General features: G+C 50.7%; 2 protein-coding genes across 27 annotated transcripts in view; one reads left to right on the forward strand and one right to left on the reverse strand.

Annotated features, from left to right (window-relative positions):
• Nucleotides 1–2,417, forward strand: part of Chdh (choline dehydrogenase) — a 29,360-nt gene extending 26,943 nt beyond the window's left edge. Inside the window, exons 7-9 of the mRNA XM_005317211.5 lie at nucleotides 265–407; nucleotides 789–891; nucleotides 1,363–2,417. Coding sequence (XP_005317268.1) covers nucleotides 265–407; nucleotides 789–891; nucleotides 1,363–1,781 — 665 coding nt within the window. The 3' untranslated portion in view covers nucleotides 1,782–2,417. The remainder of the gene's footprint in view (nucleotides 1–264; nucleotides 408–788; nucleotides 892–1,362) is intronic.
• Nucleotides 2,418–4,827: 2,410 nt separating this feature from the next.
• Cacna1d (calcium voltage-gated channel subunit alpha1 D) overlaps nucleotides 4,828–15,489 on the reverse strand; it is a 315,967-nt gene continuing 305,305 nt past the window's right edge. For 23 of the 26 annotated variants that reach the window (XM_005317204.5, XM_040289735.2, XM_005317206.4 and 20 more), the window contains 6 exons: nucleotides 14,778–14,804; nucleotides 13,567–13,713; nucleotides 12,213–12,376; nucleotides 9,617–9,738; nucleotides 7,765–8,085; nucleotides 4,828–7,314 (listed from right to left, as the gene is read on the reverse strand). In XM_005317204.5, the coding sequence (XP_005317261.1) occupies nucleotides 7,021–7,314; nucleotides 7,765–8,085; nucleotides 9,617–9,738; nucleotides 12,213–12,376; nucleotides 13,567–13,713; nucleotides 14,778–14,804 (1,075 nt within the window). In that variant the 3' untranslated portion in view covers nucleotides 4,828–7,020. Of the gene's footprint in view, nucleotides 7,315–7,764; nucleotides 8,086–9,616; nucleotides 9,739–10,936; nucleotides 11,082–12,212; nucleotides 12,377–13,566; nucleotides 13,714–14,777; nucleotides 14,805–15,489 lie in introns of those variants that run through there. The other 3 variants (XM_005317208.4, XM_078038411.1, XM_078038423.1) reach the window with 2 other exon arrangements.

Consider the following 15,489-nt stretch of genomic DNA (forward strand, 5'->3'; position numbering starts at 1 on the left):
AGAATCGGCACTGCCTCAACCAGGGGACCTTTCTTGGAAATCCTCCCCAGCTCAGACTGTTTCCCACTCCTTTGCTATACCCTGAACCAGGTGGGAGGGGCCAATAGGCAGCTGAAGCCCCCATTAGGCACATGGTTGATATTTAAAGCTGTGGTGTGGGTGACCCCACCTGCGGCAGCTATGGATAGAGCTTAGGGCCAGGAGGAGGGGGGGAAGGTACCAGGAACAATTGTTCTGCCTGCCTTATCCTCTTCTGATACTCAGGGTACGGAGCCACATCCCATCTGGAAACGGGTGGGTTTATCCGCAGCCAGCCTGGGGTCTCCCACCCAGATATTCAGTTCCATTTCCTGCCATCCCAAGTGATTGATCATGGCCGGGTCCCCACCAAGCAGGAGGCTTACCAGGTGAGCTCAGGAGCCACTGCTAGGCAGATTCCTCCTCCCCAGTATGGGGCTTTCAGACCCTTGCCCTCCAGTGGCTCAGTGTGTCAATGGGGAGAGAAAAGTGGCAGCCCAGAATCTTTGTATGGAAGGGAGGAGTTGATCAGTGTGAGGAGGGGGCTCTGGGGTCCCATCACCATTCATGGGCAAGACAGGCTGTGTACCAAGGAGTGTAAAGCTGGGAGGGAACAGGGATTCCTGGAGGTAGGGCGAGATGCAGGCCAGATATGTGTCAGACTGTATCTGTTCTTAATTGATGCTGGCTTACCCCACAGGAAACCAAGGACTGCTCCAAGCTACTGCGTTGGGTTGAGGGAGGTCAATGTCTCCTCTGAACTCTCCTAGGTACACGTGGGGCCTATGCGGAGCCCAAGTGTGGGCTGGCTCAAACTGAGAAGTAAAAATCCCCAGGACCACCCAATAATCCAACCCAACTACTTGTCCACAGGTAATTCAGGAGCTACTGGTATCTCCCCTCGACTTAGGCTGGATAAATGCCTTTATAGGATCCTCATTTGTCCCTGCCCTATCACCCTAGGCCATAAGCTTGGAGGCACAATGTCCTGGGCCAGGTGAAGTAACCCCAGCACCTCACTTGGCAGGTGAGAGGTGCAGGGACACCTGGCAGTGTGTGAGCAGCTCACCATACCAGGCCTGCCTATTTGCCAAAATGAGCGCCTCTGTTGGACAGAGCCTGCCTCTGCTACCATGTGGCTGTGAAAGCCCCCATGCCAACTCTGGGGCAGAAGCTGCCCATCTAGAATGGTTGTGGGCAGGTGATACACACCTGGTGACTTGGTCTTCCTTCCATGTCTGTGAACTTTGTCCCCTGTGGCTGGTTGAGCCTCTGCATACCTGGAATTTTCCAGGAAGGCCAGCATGGTAAGAGGGAGGGCCTCATTTTGTCTTTTCTCTACAGAAACAGATATCAAAGAATTCCGTCAGTGTGTGAGGCTGTCCAGGGAAATTTTTGCACAGGAAGCCCTGGCTCCCTTTCGGGGGGAGGAACTCCAGCCAGGAAGCCACGTTCAGTCGGATAAGGAGATAGATGCCTTTGTGCGGAGAAAAGCTGACAGTGCTTACCACCCCTCATGCACCTGTAAGATGGGCCAGCCCTCCGATCCCATGGCCGTGGTGGACCCAAAGACCAGGGTCCTGGGGGTAGAAAACCTCAGGGTCGTTGATGCCTCCATCATGCCCAGCATAGTCAGTGGCAACCTGAACGCCCCCACAATCATGATTGCAGAAAAAGCAGCCGACATCATTAAGGGGCAGCCTGCACTCTGGGACAGGGATGTTCCTGTCTACAAGCCTAAGACCTTGGACACCCAGCGTTAAGACAGCCACTGCCTCAGGATGACCAGAGAGGCCCCCAGCACGCTGACAGGACCAATCAGCCGCCCTTCCTCCAAATGTTGCCAGAAGCTACCTGGAACACTGGGACCTAGGTAGCCCTACTCGGTGGCTGAGAACTGGATAATGTCGCAGGAAATGAGACTAGTTCTAGTCAGTATGTCAAGTTGTTCTCCTCCAGCATTTTGATATAGTCCTTTGGGGGAAGGCCACTGTGCAGCCTGAGACCCTGCCTCCTGGAGGATAGCGGAGGTGATAGGGAAACGTGAACTGCCACATTCTCGTTCTTTATCCATGTGGTCTTCTCCAACGCGGGGTCCTGCTGCCTCGAGCAGAATGCTTTCTTCCAGGCTTCCCCCTAAGAGGACAGGGTGGTTTGCCCAGATGTGGTAAGCTTGCACCGAGCCCCCCAAGGAAGGGTATCATCCTGTGTCTTGAGCTTTACCCGAGGCTGCAAGTCATAGGTGTTAGCTCAGCCCAGGCTGGCACCGAATCCTGAGGATCCCTGGGCAGAGGGAAAGTTGCCATCTGACTTTTGTCTTTCCCTAATCCTGATTTTACTGTCAGTGAGAGGGCCCCCCTCCATAGTGTTCTGATTCTTATTAAACAGTCCCGATGAAAGGCTTTCTGGACCTCATTCAAGGAGGGAAAGGCACTTTGGTCTTATTACCAAGAAACACAGACTCCTAGGGCCAACCCCACATACCAGGTCACCTCTTTTGTCAGGAAAGCTCTGGCTGCTTCCCAGGGCTCTAGTACAGAGACAGGGCAAATTCTTATTCTCTGGACGTTCATGGGAACAGATCAGAATGGTGCTGAGAGTGATAGAAAAGCAGCTAAGTACAAGAAACAGTAATTGAAGATTTGAGTTTTTGGAGGGAGGGGGATAGCTACAAGGAGCATTTACAAAAGCTCTTTGATATTTAATATATATAGTAACTTATTTTTGAACTGTGACACCCCATAGGCTTGCGAATGAAAAGAAAAATCAATTCAAAATGCTTTTAGTTAAACCGTGCAAATCTTCCATGGATAGGAGGGAAGAAAAGTGATGTGGAAACCTGCAGTGCTGGGCCCAGAATAAGGAGGGGGAAACCCAGGGGTTCCAGGCAGCTCACAGATCTTGGAGGCCCAATAACTGCAACTTAACATTTCTGAGAAAAACCTTCCAGAAAGGTGGACAGAAAGAAACCATCATACATATTCCTTTTAAAACTTTAGGCAGTTCTTGTTTAATCTTACCTGTATTTTTTTCTCTGTTCCAAGAGAAGATCAAGAAAGAAAATTCTAGATCTGCTAAGAGATTTCTCTTCAAAAGTTAGAGGGTCCTCTCAGCAGCCATCCATCCTCTGGTGACTCAGATGGCAGCTAGGCCACGTGCTACCATCCGGTCAGAGAGGTCGTGTTGATTCAGGGAAGGGTACGTTTTGGTTGCAGGGCTGACTGTGAATTTACTGACGTAGATAGGGCAGCTGACAAGTCATTTAGTTCCAACATCTCTGCATCCCATGGTGTCTCAGTCTCTGAGACAAAAGCAGCTGTATCTTGAGATAAAGCAGAGTGACATGTGATAAGAGCCCATCAGGCCCCTCTCCTCCTTTCACATGGTGAGGCGGTTTCCACATAATCGCACAAGGAAACACATTTCAAGAGATAAGACAGCAAGTGTCATGTGTCCAGAACCCACAGAAGTCAAACCAGGAAACTGCTGTTGGGGTTCAGGCACAAGGTTGACTTGAAGAGTTCCTCACATGAGCCCTGACAAACAGATGTGGCTGCTGCCACAGCACTGGCCCACATCCAAACAACAGGCTGTCTGGAAATTCCACTGCCATGAGGAAGAGAGGGCTGAGGGAGCCCAAGTAGGTAGGACAGTGCTCACTTGTGGGGAACCAGGCCAACTTCGATGGCTGAGCCTCTTGTCAAAAAGCTTATCATACCTAACAGCAGAAGACTGCTCAAAGAGTCAGAAGGGTATCCATGGCCAGAGCTCTGAGGAGCCTCACCTCGTGGAAGATGACCGTACTCACACCACGGGAAGAATTTGATAGGAGGGACAGATCGAGGAAGGGCCAGGAGCCTCAGCCAGCATGACTAGAAATGGTGAGTGCCAGGAGTGGAAGTTGAGGTGCCCCAACGCACAGCCTTTCCGCTTCCACTGCAGGCTGCAGGATAATGATTTCCATAAATTCAAATAGATTCTTCACTCCAGCCAAACCCTAACCCTCAGCCCAAAAGTTGTTTTCATATTTCCACTTATAAACTAACATGACATCAGCGCTGAGACAATTTTTGTTTCTTCCCCCTTGAAAATCAGAAAAAAAGATACCTCTCGTTCATGCGTCCAGATATTCTCCAGCCACCCTCCTCACCCCATTCTGATGGCAGAAGCCAACACCCAAACCTGTTCCTCCTTCCACACTGCCCTCCCAGGCCCTGGAGGGAAGAAAGAACCTTTCAATAAGCCACAGCTGGGCCTTAAGTTGTAGGTCAGGCACTGGTGTTCCGCATGTGCTATCAGCTCTGTGGCTAGCCTTTTTTTTTTAACAAATAGTCCACCCTATAAATAAAAGCCTGTGGGAAAATGCAATTGGCACAGACGTTTTAGACTGTGAAATAAACATCTCTGGCTTCTTTGAAGAGTGGGGTCCCCTAGTAAAGTGGGTGAGCATCTAGCTGCCATTGCCCCAGGTAGGCAGAGCCACAGCTTGCAATGAGTGGTTTTCAGTCCCCCCAAATCCACCCCTCCTGGCCTTCACTCAATTCTGCAACACACCAGAGCTAGGACCTGTCACCTGGCCAAACGGGAATCCAGCTGTTTGGGAATTAGAGTCCACATGCTGAACAAGAACAAGATGGTTCTCACTGTTGATTTACAGTTGAATCAAAATCGCCATTTCTACACAAGGTTAAAGAAATATACTATTCCTGAGAATACAAAACCGTTTAGGGGAGGGTCCAGAAAGTAGAGATATTAAATCTTAAAACTCTCCTAAAACAAAGGGAAAAAACCATGCTCTACAACTTCAGATTTTTCTTAAAAAGAGAAATTTAATATTAGATGAGAGGTTGGACCAGGCAGACAGATACCAGGAAGTGGTGCAGCCTTTATCAACGCCAGCATTTAAGTACTGACTTCAGAAAACACTTGTCACCTGTTCCAGAACATGCAGTCCTGGGAGGTGATTTTGACCTGATGATGTGCAGCCCCACAGTAATACCAAAGCCCAGTGGAGACAGTCCAGATAATGTTGACAGTGGTGTAGCCCTTTGGGAGAAGTGGCGCTCTCTGTGGCTGGTGTTACCATGGGCATCGAAGGAGCTGAGGACGAGGAAAAATCTACCTGTGTGCAGAGCTGCCCAGAGAGCGCCTGCCCCGCAGCTCTCACTGGCCAGGAGAGCTCCCGAAGACAATGAAATTATTACGCAGTTTCATTCTGAAGAACAGTTTGCATTTTAATAAAAAAGGCTTTCTGTCAGGAAATAGTCATTTACAAACCTTGAAGTGTTTTTGCCCAGATCTGGAGTAAGAATGTCTTAAGAAGAGGTTTGTGAGGTCTTTATAACAAAGTGTTATTTACAAAAAAAAAAAAAAAAAAAAAAAAAATTCTGACAGTTTGTCTACGTACTAGTTAAAAAAGTTTGAACCAAAATTGCTACCTGTCTTTGTGATTGCAGGGAATCCCTGCCAAGGTCACGTAATGACGTTGGAGTGATTCTGTTAACAGAAAAGGAAGCCTTGACAGTTCTAATGATCCAAAACTGGCTTTTTCCAGGACATACAGTCGGAGTACATTCTCATGAAAACTTCAGCCCTCATTCAATTGCATATAAAAGCCCTCAAAGAGAACACAGCACAGCAACATTTTGTAAAAGGCAACAGCATAATCTGTACAGACCCCGACATTCTGACCCTAAGGGTCACCACAGTGCTCCTCCGTCCCCCACCCCAGCACCACCAGTCCCCAGGGCACTGGAGCAGACATACTACTTTCACCTGTGCAATTATTTCTGCAGCAGAGTTGCAGAAATGGCCTGTGTGGGCAGCTGAGGCAATAAACCTACGCCTGCACCAGGGCAGAGTAGCCCAGCTTGACCTACTCTGTAATAGACTTATCAGAGGGTTATTAAAGTAAAACCAAACAGATAATTGCAACCCCTGGTGGATAAAAGTACCCTATCAAAATCATAGAATTCTTGCCCAAAGAAAAAAACTGCAAGTAGTCATCTTGTATACTTATGTAAAGACAGGTTTATAGTGACTCAAAATATTTTAGAAAAATTTCTGTAGTGTCAAGTTCTTTCGAACTCAAAATTTTACCCCCAAAGGATTTTCACTGAATATGTGAGAATTGGCTCTATTTTGTCTACCTTTCTATAGCCCAAGTAAAAATACTAGTAATTTCTAGATTTCAGTGGGGAACTATAATTGTTAGGACCCATGGATATTGCTGCAGTTCAAATACGGTACAATAATTACAAAATATAGACCATCTCTTTACAAATACAAATTGTAATATATTACAAGTCATGTACAGTAAATCTATAATTTTTAAACAAACTAGTGTATCTAAGTTTACCTGGTTGCAAGTGCATTATTATTTCCAGTTTACAGTTGCCCTTAAGCACGACAGTCGGAACTGACCATCCGAGTGACGTTCTCTTATGTAAACTGGCGTCATATAGCAGAAAACCTTGTCTATGAGGTCCCACTCCCCTCTCATGATGATCGCTGGTAGCGGGGTTCTGACACTGTCCTCCAGAACAGCTAAACAGGAACCAGGAAGCAGTGTGTTTGGGGTATAAAAATGGATATGCTGGGCCCAGTGAGTGTCTGATATGCTAGACTGATGGCTGAGGTAATGACAAGGTGTGGTGATCGTCATCACCTTTAACCTTCCCCACCGCTCCTTCGGGCACCCTGGGTGCGGTGAGACTTGGACTCCCCTGGCAGCACCCATCTGGGTGGTCAGGAGGAACTGCTCTGGCCTTACCCGCCCTCGCAAGAGGACCAGATCTGCCTTCTGCTGCTGAGCTCAGCGCCTGGCGCGCTGCTGAGCTTGCCGCTTGGAACCTGTACCTACCAGGTTTATGGCTTCCTTGAGGCATGACATCACTTGTACAAAAGTCTAATTGAATATTTACTCCCAACTAGTGCCTAAACTTTCTAACTACGAGGCACTTTTCCCCCACAAAGGCTGGAGCTGCTCTGCCCCTGCTGAGGCTACAAGGTGGTGATGCAGATCATCTCATCTGCCAGGTCTTCCTCATCTCGTCCAAGGTCTGGCTCTTCGTCACTATAGCCTGGACCGAAGTCCTGGAACTCATAGTCCTGCCGGTGTGAGGCAGGACCCAGATCCCCATTGGCCCGAGGACACACGTTCCCGTTGAGCAGGGTGCTGGCTGCACTTTCCATCTCATCAATGGTTAAGTCACAAGCATCGGCGATTTCATGTTTTGTAGCCGACACAAATTTTGGATCTCTTGCGTAGCGTCCTAAGCCTTCAGATATCAGGACCTGTACAAGATACAAGGTGGCATCAACATGTCATGGCTTTGCTGAGGGGGAGAGGTGGCAGAAAAAGCCACTCAAGTGCTAACTGCATGATGTGCCATGGGGACCTCGCCCAACCACGTTTCCCAGACCTCACAAGTGACGACTAAGTGTGAATGGCTTTAGCTTTGAAAACATCAGGAAGCTGAAAAGCCCCACACGGCTCCAGAGTGAACCCGCTGGGGGAGAATAGGGTACAGCCTGGCAGCGCCGGGAGAAACGCTCGCAGGGAGCTCAGTGTAGCTCATCTATGAGATCTAGCCGTTTCTGCTCAGGCTTTGCACACCATTCCTCCTGCTGAGGAGTATCAGGACTGGGTGGACAGGCTCTGGCCCCCTCCTGTGGAGTGTGGCTGGTTGGCTCTCCTGGCTCTGCCTCTGCTCTCAGGCCCCAGTGGCTAAAGTCCATACTCACTGCCTCCACCAAGCTGTCTGCGCTCCTCTGCTTGTCACTGTTTTTGTTCCGAAAGCTGCTGGGGACAGTCAGGCTGGCTGGTGTGAATGTCCTATAGGAGATGTCAGGCTCATCTGTGTACCAGGAGCTGCGGTGCAGGGATGGCAGGCTGCCATTGACCTGGTCCAGGGACTCTGACCTTTCCACCTGGATCAGGGGGGTGTAGCACGGTGTCCAGTCCCGGTATGGAGGGGTTGCTGGAGGGGTGGCCCATGACCGGGTTGAGTGGCTTGGTGAGTACTTCTGGGCTTTACTCGAATCCAGGCCTGCAACTGCCATGATCTGAGGAGAGACAGGAGAGTGGGGAGGAGGAGGCCCTGAGAGGCTGGGTGCTGCTTCATAGGCAGCCTCTCCCAAGGACACAAGAAAATTAAGTGAGCTGTCAAAAGAACTGTGGGTTCCTAACAGATGTGTTTTCTCTTACACCAAGTCATTCCTAATGTGTTTCCTATTACTGCACAAGGAGTTTTGTTATTATCATGCAGTTGCTTCAGAATGACGACAAATCAGGAAGTTGAGGTGTGTGGACATACCACCTGGTCTCTCTGGGTTTAAATACTGGAGGATGTTCAGGAAAAAGCAAGGAGTCCAGCTCACAGAGGAAAATAGCTGGCTCGCTCCTCTCCAGTACAGCTCACCCTGTGCCCAGCAGTCCTCTGTCCTGTGGCACTGAGCACAAACCCTGCTTCCTACAGATTCACCACAGTAGATCCGCCTTGGGATTCCCACAGTGCAGAGGGACCTGAGCCTGTGGGTAAACAGCACAGGTTCACCCAATGGAGGCAGCTGAGACAAGACCAGGGCCTGGTTCACATGAAGCACATGCCCTTAGAGACCTCCATGCCTACTAGAATCATAACATCTGGTGGCTTGGATCTTCTAAAGGTTTGTTCTTTGTCCTTGATGACACAGAACAATTAAAAATTAGCATTAAAAGTGCAAGTAGAGGGCTGGGTGTGCTGGTGCACTCCTGTAATCCCAGTGGCTACGGAGGTTGAGGCAGGAGGATCCCAAGTTCAAAGCCAGCCTTAGCATCTTAGTGAGGCCCTCAGTAACTCAGCAAGACTCTCCCTCAAAAAATTAAAAAAGGGCTGGGGATGTGGTATAGTAGATATGCACCCCTGGGTTCAATCCCCAGTATTCACCCTGCTCCCAAAAACATGCAAGCAGAGAAGTGAAAAGCTGGCAGAGACTGGACTAGAAAATCTGAACTGGCCTCACTGAGTGTTCATGTGCTCAGGACCCTGGGTTAAGAACCCTGCAAAGACCTGTCTCTACCAATGGACTGGCTGAGTGCTAGAAAGTCCCTTGACCACCCTGTGCCCCACAATCCATGAACAGACATATGATGAACCATACTCTTGTCATTGAGGCAGAGCACCAGTGAGTGGGTGCCACAGGCTGCCTTGTGCCCAGCTACCTTCCCTGTGGGCAGGGAGTTCCCTGGGCCATCCCTGTGACCACAGAACTCCATGAATGTGTCTTAACAGAGGAACTACCTCTCAGAGCAGATAAAGAACAGCGGCAATTTGGGGGAATCTGGCAAGAGGCTATGGCTCCTTGAGACAGGGATTATCCCAGCCTTGCCTTCAGTGCCAGGAAGCTGGCACTGGATCAGACAGGGCCCAGCTTCCCCTCCCGTGGCGCTCCTGTGGAGTGGGCTGGAAGATCTATCGGGCAGGGCTGCTCTCAGGACTAGACCAGATTGTATGTGTAGGTTCTCTCCCTCCCTCCCTCCCTCTGGGTGCTGGCAGCCAAGGGAAGGGTGCATCCAATGGGACCCAGGCAGAGGAAGGCCAGGTGGGTGGCTCACCTGCTGCTGCATCAGGTGCAGAGGCAGGGCCGCTCGGTGTGGCAGGGCAGGTGACGGTGGGACCTCCTCCTGGCTGCTCTGCCGGCGCAGGCACTCAAAGTTGAAGGAGGATCTCCGGTGAGCTGGGAAGTCAAAGCACATCATGCATGGTGAAGCGGGTTCTGCCAGGACAGCATCTCTTTGCAATAGGGGTGGCCCCGGATGTTGAACCCGGGAAGCAGCACACCATCTACTTGGAAGAGAGGTGTAGTGAGGTCTCAGTGATGGGAGGGGAAGATGAAGGAAGCAGCCCGACTAAGTTTTGTTGTATTTTTAAAAATAAAAATGTAGTAAGTGTTCATCTGTTCTAGGCAGGCCAAAGGATATCCAGGTTGGGTCAGCAGCCCCGGTCACACATTATCATGGAGAACAAGCTCATGGAGTCATTCTAGAATTCCAGACCTCTCCTCACTGTCCCTGTTTCACCTTCAGACACAAGGCCTCATGTTTGTGCCTCTCAAGGAAGGGATTCTGCCTGCCCCATCAGCTCAACCACGCAGTGAGCACACATTATCACTGGACGTGGACCCAGCCTCCCAAGAGCCAAAGAACACCTCTGAGAATGTGGCCATCCTATTAAGGAGCTATTTTGAAGGGAGGTTCACTCATAGGTTGAATGATGACAAGGCGACTTGTAACTTTTAGCTTCATAGAGCCCAGGAGATCAGGCTGAATCAGAGGCCCTTTCACTGAGCAAAAGGCCTTTGTTCCACCCTCATGGGGCTGCTGCAGGGAGCCCACCCGTGGTCCTCCAGGCAGCAGCTGCATCATTTCAAGTGCTCCCTCTGCTTTCCAAGCTCACAGGGAATTTCTTGGCCCCAGTAAAACTCCACATGCTCTTAATTCCTGTACTGAAAAACCTCAGGGTCTGGCCTTGAGAGGCCTGGACTGTACGTGAAGCTCTAGAAACTGGAGTCTGTCATGAAAGAGGCTGAACCCTTGTCTGGCCACTGCCCAGGGGAGAGGAATCAAACAGAAGGCCACAATGGGCCAAGCTCAACACCCTCTGAGGGCTTGCTGGGACCTCCTGCCTTTGAAAGCCTTCCCTCCACGCACCACCCAGGGGATGGGCCTGTTAGTACAACCTCTAGGACCCATGATCTGGTGGCAGGCCCAGAAGTTCAGGTGGGACAGGAAAGTAATAATCCCTCTCATGCATATGGTACATTTCCATGTCTAAAACCGGTCCCCAGATCCTCTCATCTGGTGTGCTCTGCATAACAATCTCTTGAGGAAGGAGTCATCCCATGGTGGCTGAGAACACAGGCCAGAGGAGCTCAATTTTCTCCCTGCCCAAGGTCTGAGCTGAGGGACAGCAAAACCAAGCCCCCTTATAGGTGAGGAGGGCAGCTGCTCCTGCCTGCCCGGCCCTTCTCCGTGGCTGCGGATGGGGTGGTGGGCATCCGTGCACATGTCCATGGGCCATCTGTGTGGGTGAATAAGCAAAGGCTGAGGTCAAAGGAAGGCAGAAGAAACCACAGACACAGGGGACCCTCCACCCAAGCTCACCTGTACACACTTCATCTAGTATTTATGAGAAACAGAATGGCTCCTTTGAGCAGCATGTGTTTGTTGCTGAACAATTAAATATTAACCATGGAAATGGGCCTGATTAACGGCCCAGCAGGCTGTGACAGCTGGAATGAGGCACAGAGTCCCATGCACCACCCAATCACGCTCTTCGCTGTGGGGGCAGCAGGCAGAGTCAGGAGCTGCTGTCTCAGTTATTTCTGGTTACTGATTAGAGTCCTGTTCAAAATTAAGCTTCATTCCCCAGAGACACCAGAAATGGACATTCTTTTACCCATCAAAACACCCACATGTCCAAAATGAAACTGCCCCACCAAAAACTAGCAGGGCCACGGCTGCAGTTCTTTCCCTAGCCTGAGATCTTTGCTTGGGGTGACCCACATCTGACAGTGCTAGTCATGGCACTTGCTGCAGGAGGAAAGCAAGGAAGTCCCCCCTCATCGGGACAGGCTCTCTGACCCCAGAATAGGAACATTTATCCTGGAGGTGACTACCAAGGCCATTACCTGCCCCTCCCTGAGAGGGAGGGAGGGAAAGGAGATTAAGCCCTGGAGGGACCAGAAGAGGGACTGGAGGAGAAACGGACACCAAGAATCCTCAGGTGCTCCTCAGAGGCAGGGCTTGTAGACAGGCTCTGTACTGAGCCAATCCTTCCCTCTCAGAGACAGCTCCTCAGGGTGGAATGGGGCAGAGCTGATGACAACAAAGGCACACATCTGTCTTGCCCAGCTCTCAGGACAGACCCCAGGCTCAAGGGCAATGCGGCGCCCACAAGAGCCCCTTCTCCAGCATCGGTGTGCAATTTTAGGGCAACAGCCTGCCTCTGTCCTCAAGAAGAGCCATGGGCAATGCTGAGCAGCATAAGCTCCATCAAGGGTGCGGTGACAGGAAGGCCAAGGCCCTTAGCATCTGAGGCACTGGCCTCGAGGACCATCGGACCCTGATGTGGCAAGACTAGTCTGAGGGTGAGGGGACAGGCACACCATTCTCTGGGAGGCTTCACCAAAAACAAGAAACGTGGCCTCACATGTTGGGGTGGGAGGTAGCAGGCGTCTCCGGGGAGATCTCCGTGAGTCATAGCCAACAGGGGAGTCATCGTCCTCCCAGAAGCCCTGGGGAGGGTGGTAGCCTCGGGGCCACTCGAAGTCCATACTGCTGCCTGGGCACCTGCTGTAGTAGCTGTAGTTTCGCCTAGCAGTCAGAAGAGTCAAGAGGGAAGGTGCACATGAGATTCTAGCTCTGACAGACTCCCCACCCCCACCTCCCTTGCACTCAGCAGGACGAGTGGAGAACAGGCTGCCCTCAGTTTCATGGAAGATTCTGAATAGGGAGAGCAAGGGCCATTGCAGAAGGGCCCCAGCACTGGAGGCTTATGGTAAGACATATGCTGGTAGTTTCCACCCCTGGGCCAGCCTCAGGTCCAGGGCAGATGCCCCGTCAGCTTGACATGACCTGGGATGGGCACAGGGATACCAGGATGCATGAAGCCTGTTCTCCACCCACAAGGAGCTTAGAAAAGGCCGTAAGCACCCTACTCAGTGCAAGCTGAGGAGGAGAGAGGAACTGGGCTAGAAGACAGCAGCATGTGGCAGATTCTGTGAGAAGGTGTTGGTTTTGGTGGGGTGTTGGTATGTGTGGGGGAAAGGGGTACATTTCCATTCCAAGCAGGGAAATGAAAAGCAAGGCCCTGGTGCATACCCTTGAAGAGAGGGTGGAATGAGGCCTGTAGAGATGACTAACTGTCTATGCACTGGACATGGTATGAATAAGACCCCAAAGACAAGGATCCTGAAGGAAACCTGAGGTCCATCTGGCTCAGAATCAGTGGTTGTGGAATTTGGGCATTGGAAGAAGATGGTGGAGGTACCATGTGGAGAAGAGAAAGGGTCAGCCTGTGGCCAGGGACAGATGTGACCTTACAGCAGCACCACTTTTACTCTGGTGATCCTTTGGCCATGGTCAAATAGGGAAACGCAGTTCAGAGAAGGGGTGGCAGGTGACCTTTGTCCCCCTGGGTGTGTCCTGAAGCACAGTGCCTATTCCAGCCACCCTAAATAAGAGCTGTTCATCCACAACATGGTCAAGCTTCAGGTTGGCTTCAACTACCTGAGCTCCCCCAGGTTGGAGCTCCCATGGTAGTTAAATAAAACCTCTTCTCTCAGAACATGGGGATCTGACAGAAAGGCCCATCTCAGGTGTCTGGAAATCCTACTGAAAGGCTTCAGAGGTACCTGGAGGAATAGCAGGTAGCAGGTGTGAAATGCCTGTCCTCCCTCTTCTCCAAGTCTGGAGCTGTTGCCCTGGCTTTGCTTTTCTGGGGAACCCTGAGTGCAGCTGCAGGGTGCATCCTGCTAATCTCAGCACCAGGCAGAGCGCCTCACCTGCTCCAGGTGGGAGAGCTGTCATCCTCATAACACTCCTCACTGCTGAAATACTCGGGATCCCCCAAGCGGGGGTCCCTGAAGTAGCCATGTATGTCTGCTTCTTCCCGGCAAATAGTTGGGAGCTGCTCATCTCCTGAGTCAGACCTGCAGTCGGGAGAGAGGTCTAAGAGCCTGAGGAGGCACAGTGCCTACAGCCGCAGAGCTCCTCTGGCTTCTCCCCAGGGCACCTGCCTCAGGTCCCTGGCAAGGATGCTGTGCATGTAGTCTCAGGACCCTGTACAATACTGGGAACAAACTGCTGTGCCCAGAGGCTTTGGGACCAAAGACACAGACATAATTTGGAGAACAAAGCAAGAAGATGAGCCCAGGGTACTGCACACAGTGGTCAGTGGTCCTGTGGGAAAGACCCAGGGTTCCCAGGCCATCTGTGCTCACCCTACTGCCCCAGCTCCAGCCCAATGTGATTTCAGAACCTGGAACAGAGAGGCCTCTGCACCACTGACCTCCCACCATAGCAAACCAGGAAGGCCAAAGAGTTTTTGACCCAGCATCACAAGGAAGGCTGTCCTGATCTAAGGCTGTCATACCATCTTCCTGACACATGGATCCTCCTGGCCTTAAGGTTCAGGAGCACGAGCCAGGCTCAGTGACCACCCTCTCTCCAAAGGAAGAGCTGTGCTTCCTCACTCTCACCCTACTGAGGCCCTGTGGCTCCCAAACTTACTGGGAATAGAAAAACCAGAAGACTCATTTCCTCCTGCCCCTGACAACACAACTGTCCTACCCACAATTCAACTCAGCTCAACAGGTGGAACCCAGGCGTGAAGGTTGAGGGCTACAGGAGAAATGCCCAGGGAGATCTTTCTTGTGCCTGATCTTCAGGTCTGGGTCATGCTTTCCCTAAGACTCCTGACTTCTAAGAACATCCAGAGTTGCCCAGCTCCCCAGGGCTCTATAGGGGCACAACTGGCATGTGACCATGAGTCCTTGGTGGCAACAAGTCTATGCTGCTACAGATCTGAAAGCTTTTTTGCTAAGAGGAAGAAAAATCTCTGACCCTCCCCAAGGCCACAGCTCTGAATTATGAAAACCTATTAGGCTACTTAATAGCTCAAAGAAATGCTTCTCAATCCTTAGCATTCAGAGTGGCCAACTGGTAACACAACAGCACAGCATTTAACACAAAAACACAGGCAAGGAACACATACCTAATGTAAGTTTCATAATAGCGAGTTCTATCCAGGAAAGGCGTGACAGTGGAAGGGAGGGAGAAGACAAAAGTTAAACATTTCCAATGACATTTATAGTGCAGCTACTAAGCTACCTCCTAGCAGGGGTGGGCAAACTGTACTCAAGGGGCCAAATGTGGGCTTCTACCCCTTTTTGCATGACCCATGAGCTAGAACTTCTTATATTTATAAAGAGCTGAGAAAATCAAAACAAAATTATTTTATCATAAGTGAATATATGAAGTCCAAATTTCAGTGTCCACGCACCAAGTTTTATAAGGACTCAATCATCCCCTCCACTTAAAATCCAGTTTCTGGCTGCTTTCAATCAGCTGAGTGGTTGCAAGAGATCAAATAGTCCTCAAAGCCTAAAATATTTACTCTCTGGGCCCTTTCCAGGAGAAATCCACCAACCCCTGGCCCAGGGTACATTGATACAACTAGGGAGCATGGATTTTGCAGCTTCTTCTTTGAGGGGCACCCCATACAGCAGGATGCAGGACACGAGGTGGCCCCTGGTCTGTTGGGTCCCACATATATGGTGGGTGGAATAGCCATGAGCTTGTCAGTACTCCCAGGTTTTAATGCAAGTGTCTACAGGGAGTCTCCTCCGTGTGCCAGAGCACAGAAGACTCGCCTTGCTCCATAGGACGGACTCGACACAGGCAGACATTTTTACCAGTGCAAATGC

The sequence above is a fragment of the Ictidomys tridecemlineatus genome, chromosome 2 (genome assembly GCF_052094955.1).
Source record: "Ictidomys tridecemlineatus isolate mIctTri1 chromosome 2, mIctTri1.hap1, whole genome shotgun sequence".
Classification (NCBI taxonomy): Eukaryota; Metazoa; Chordata; class Mammalia; order Rodentia; family Sciuridae; genus Ictidomys; species Ictidomys tridecemlineatus.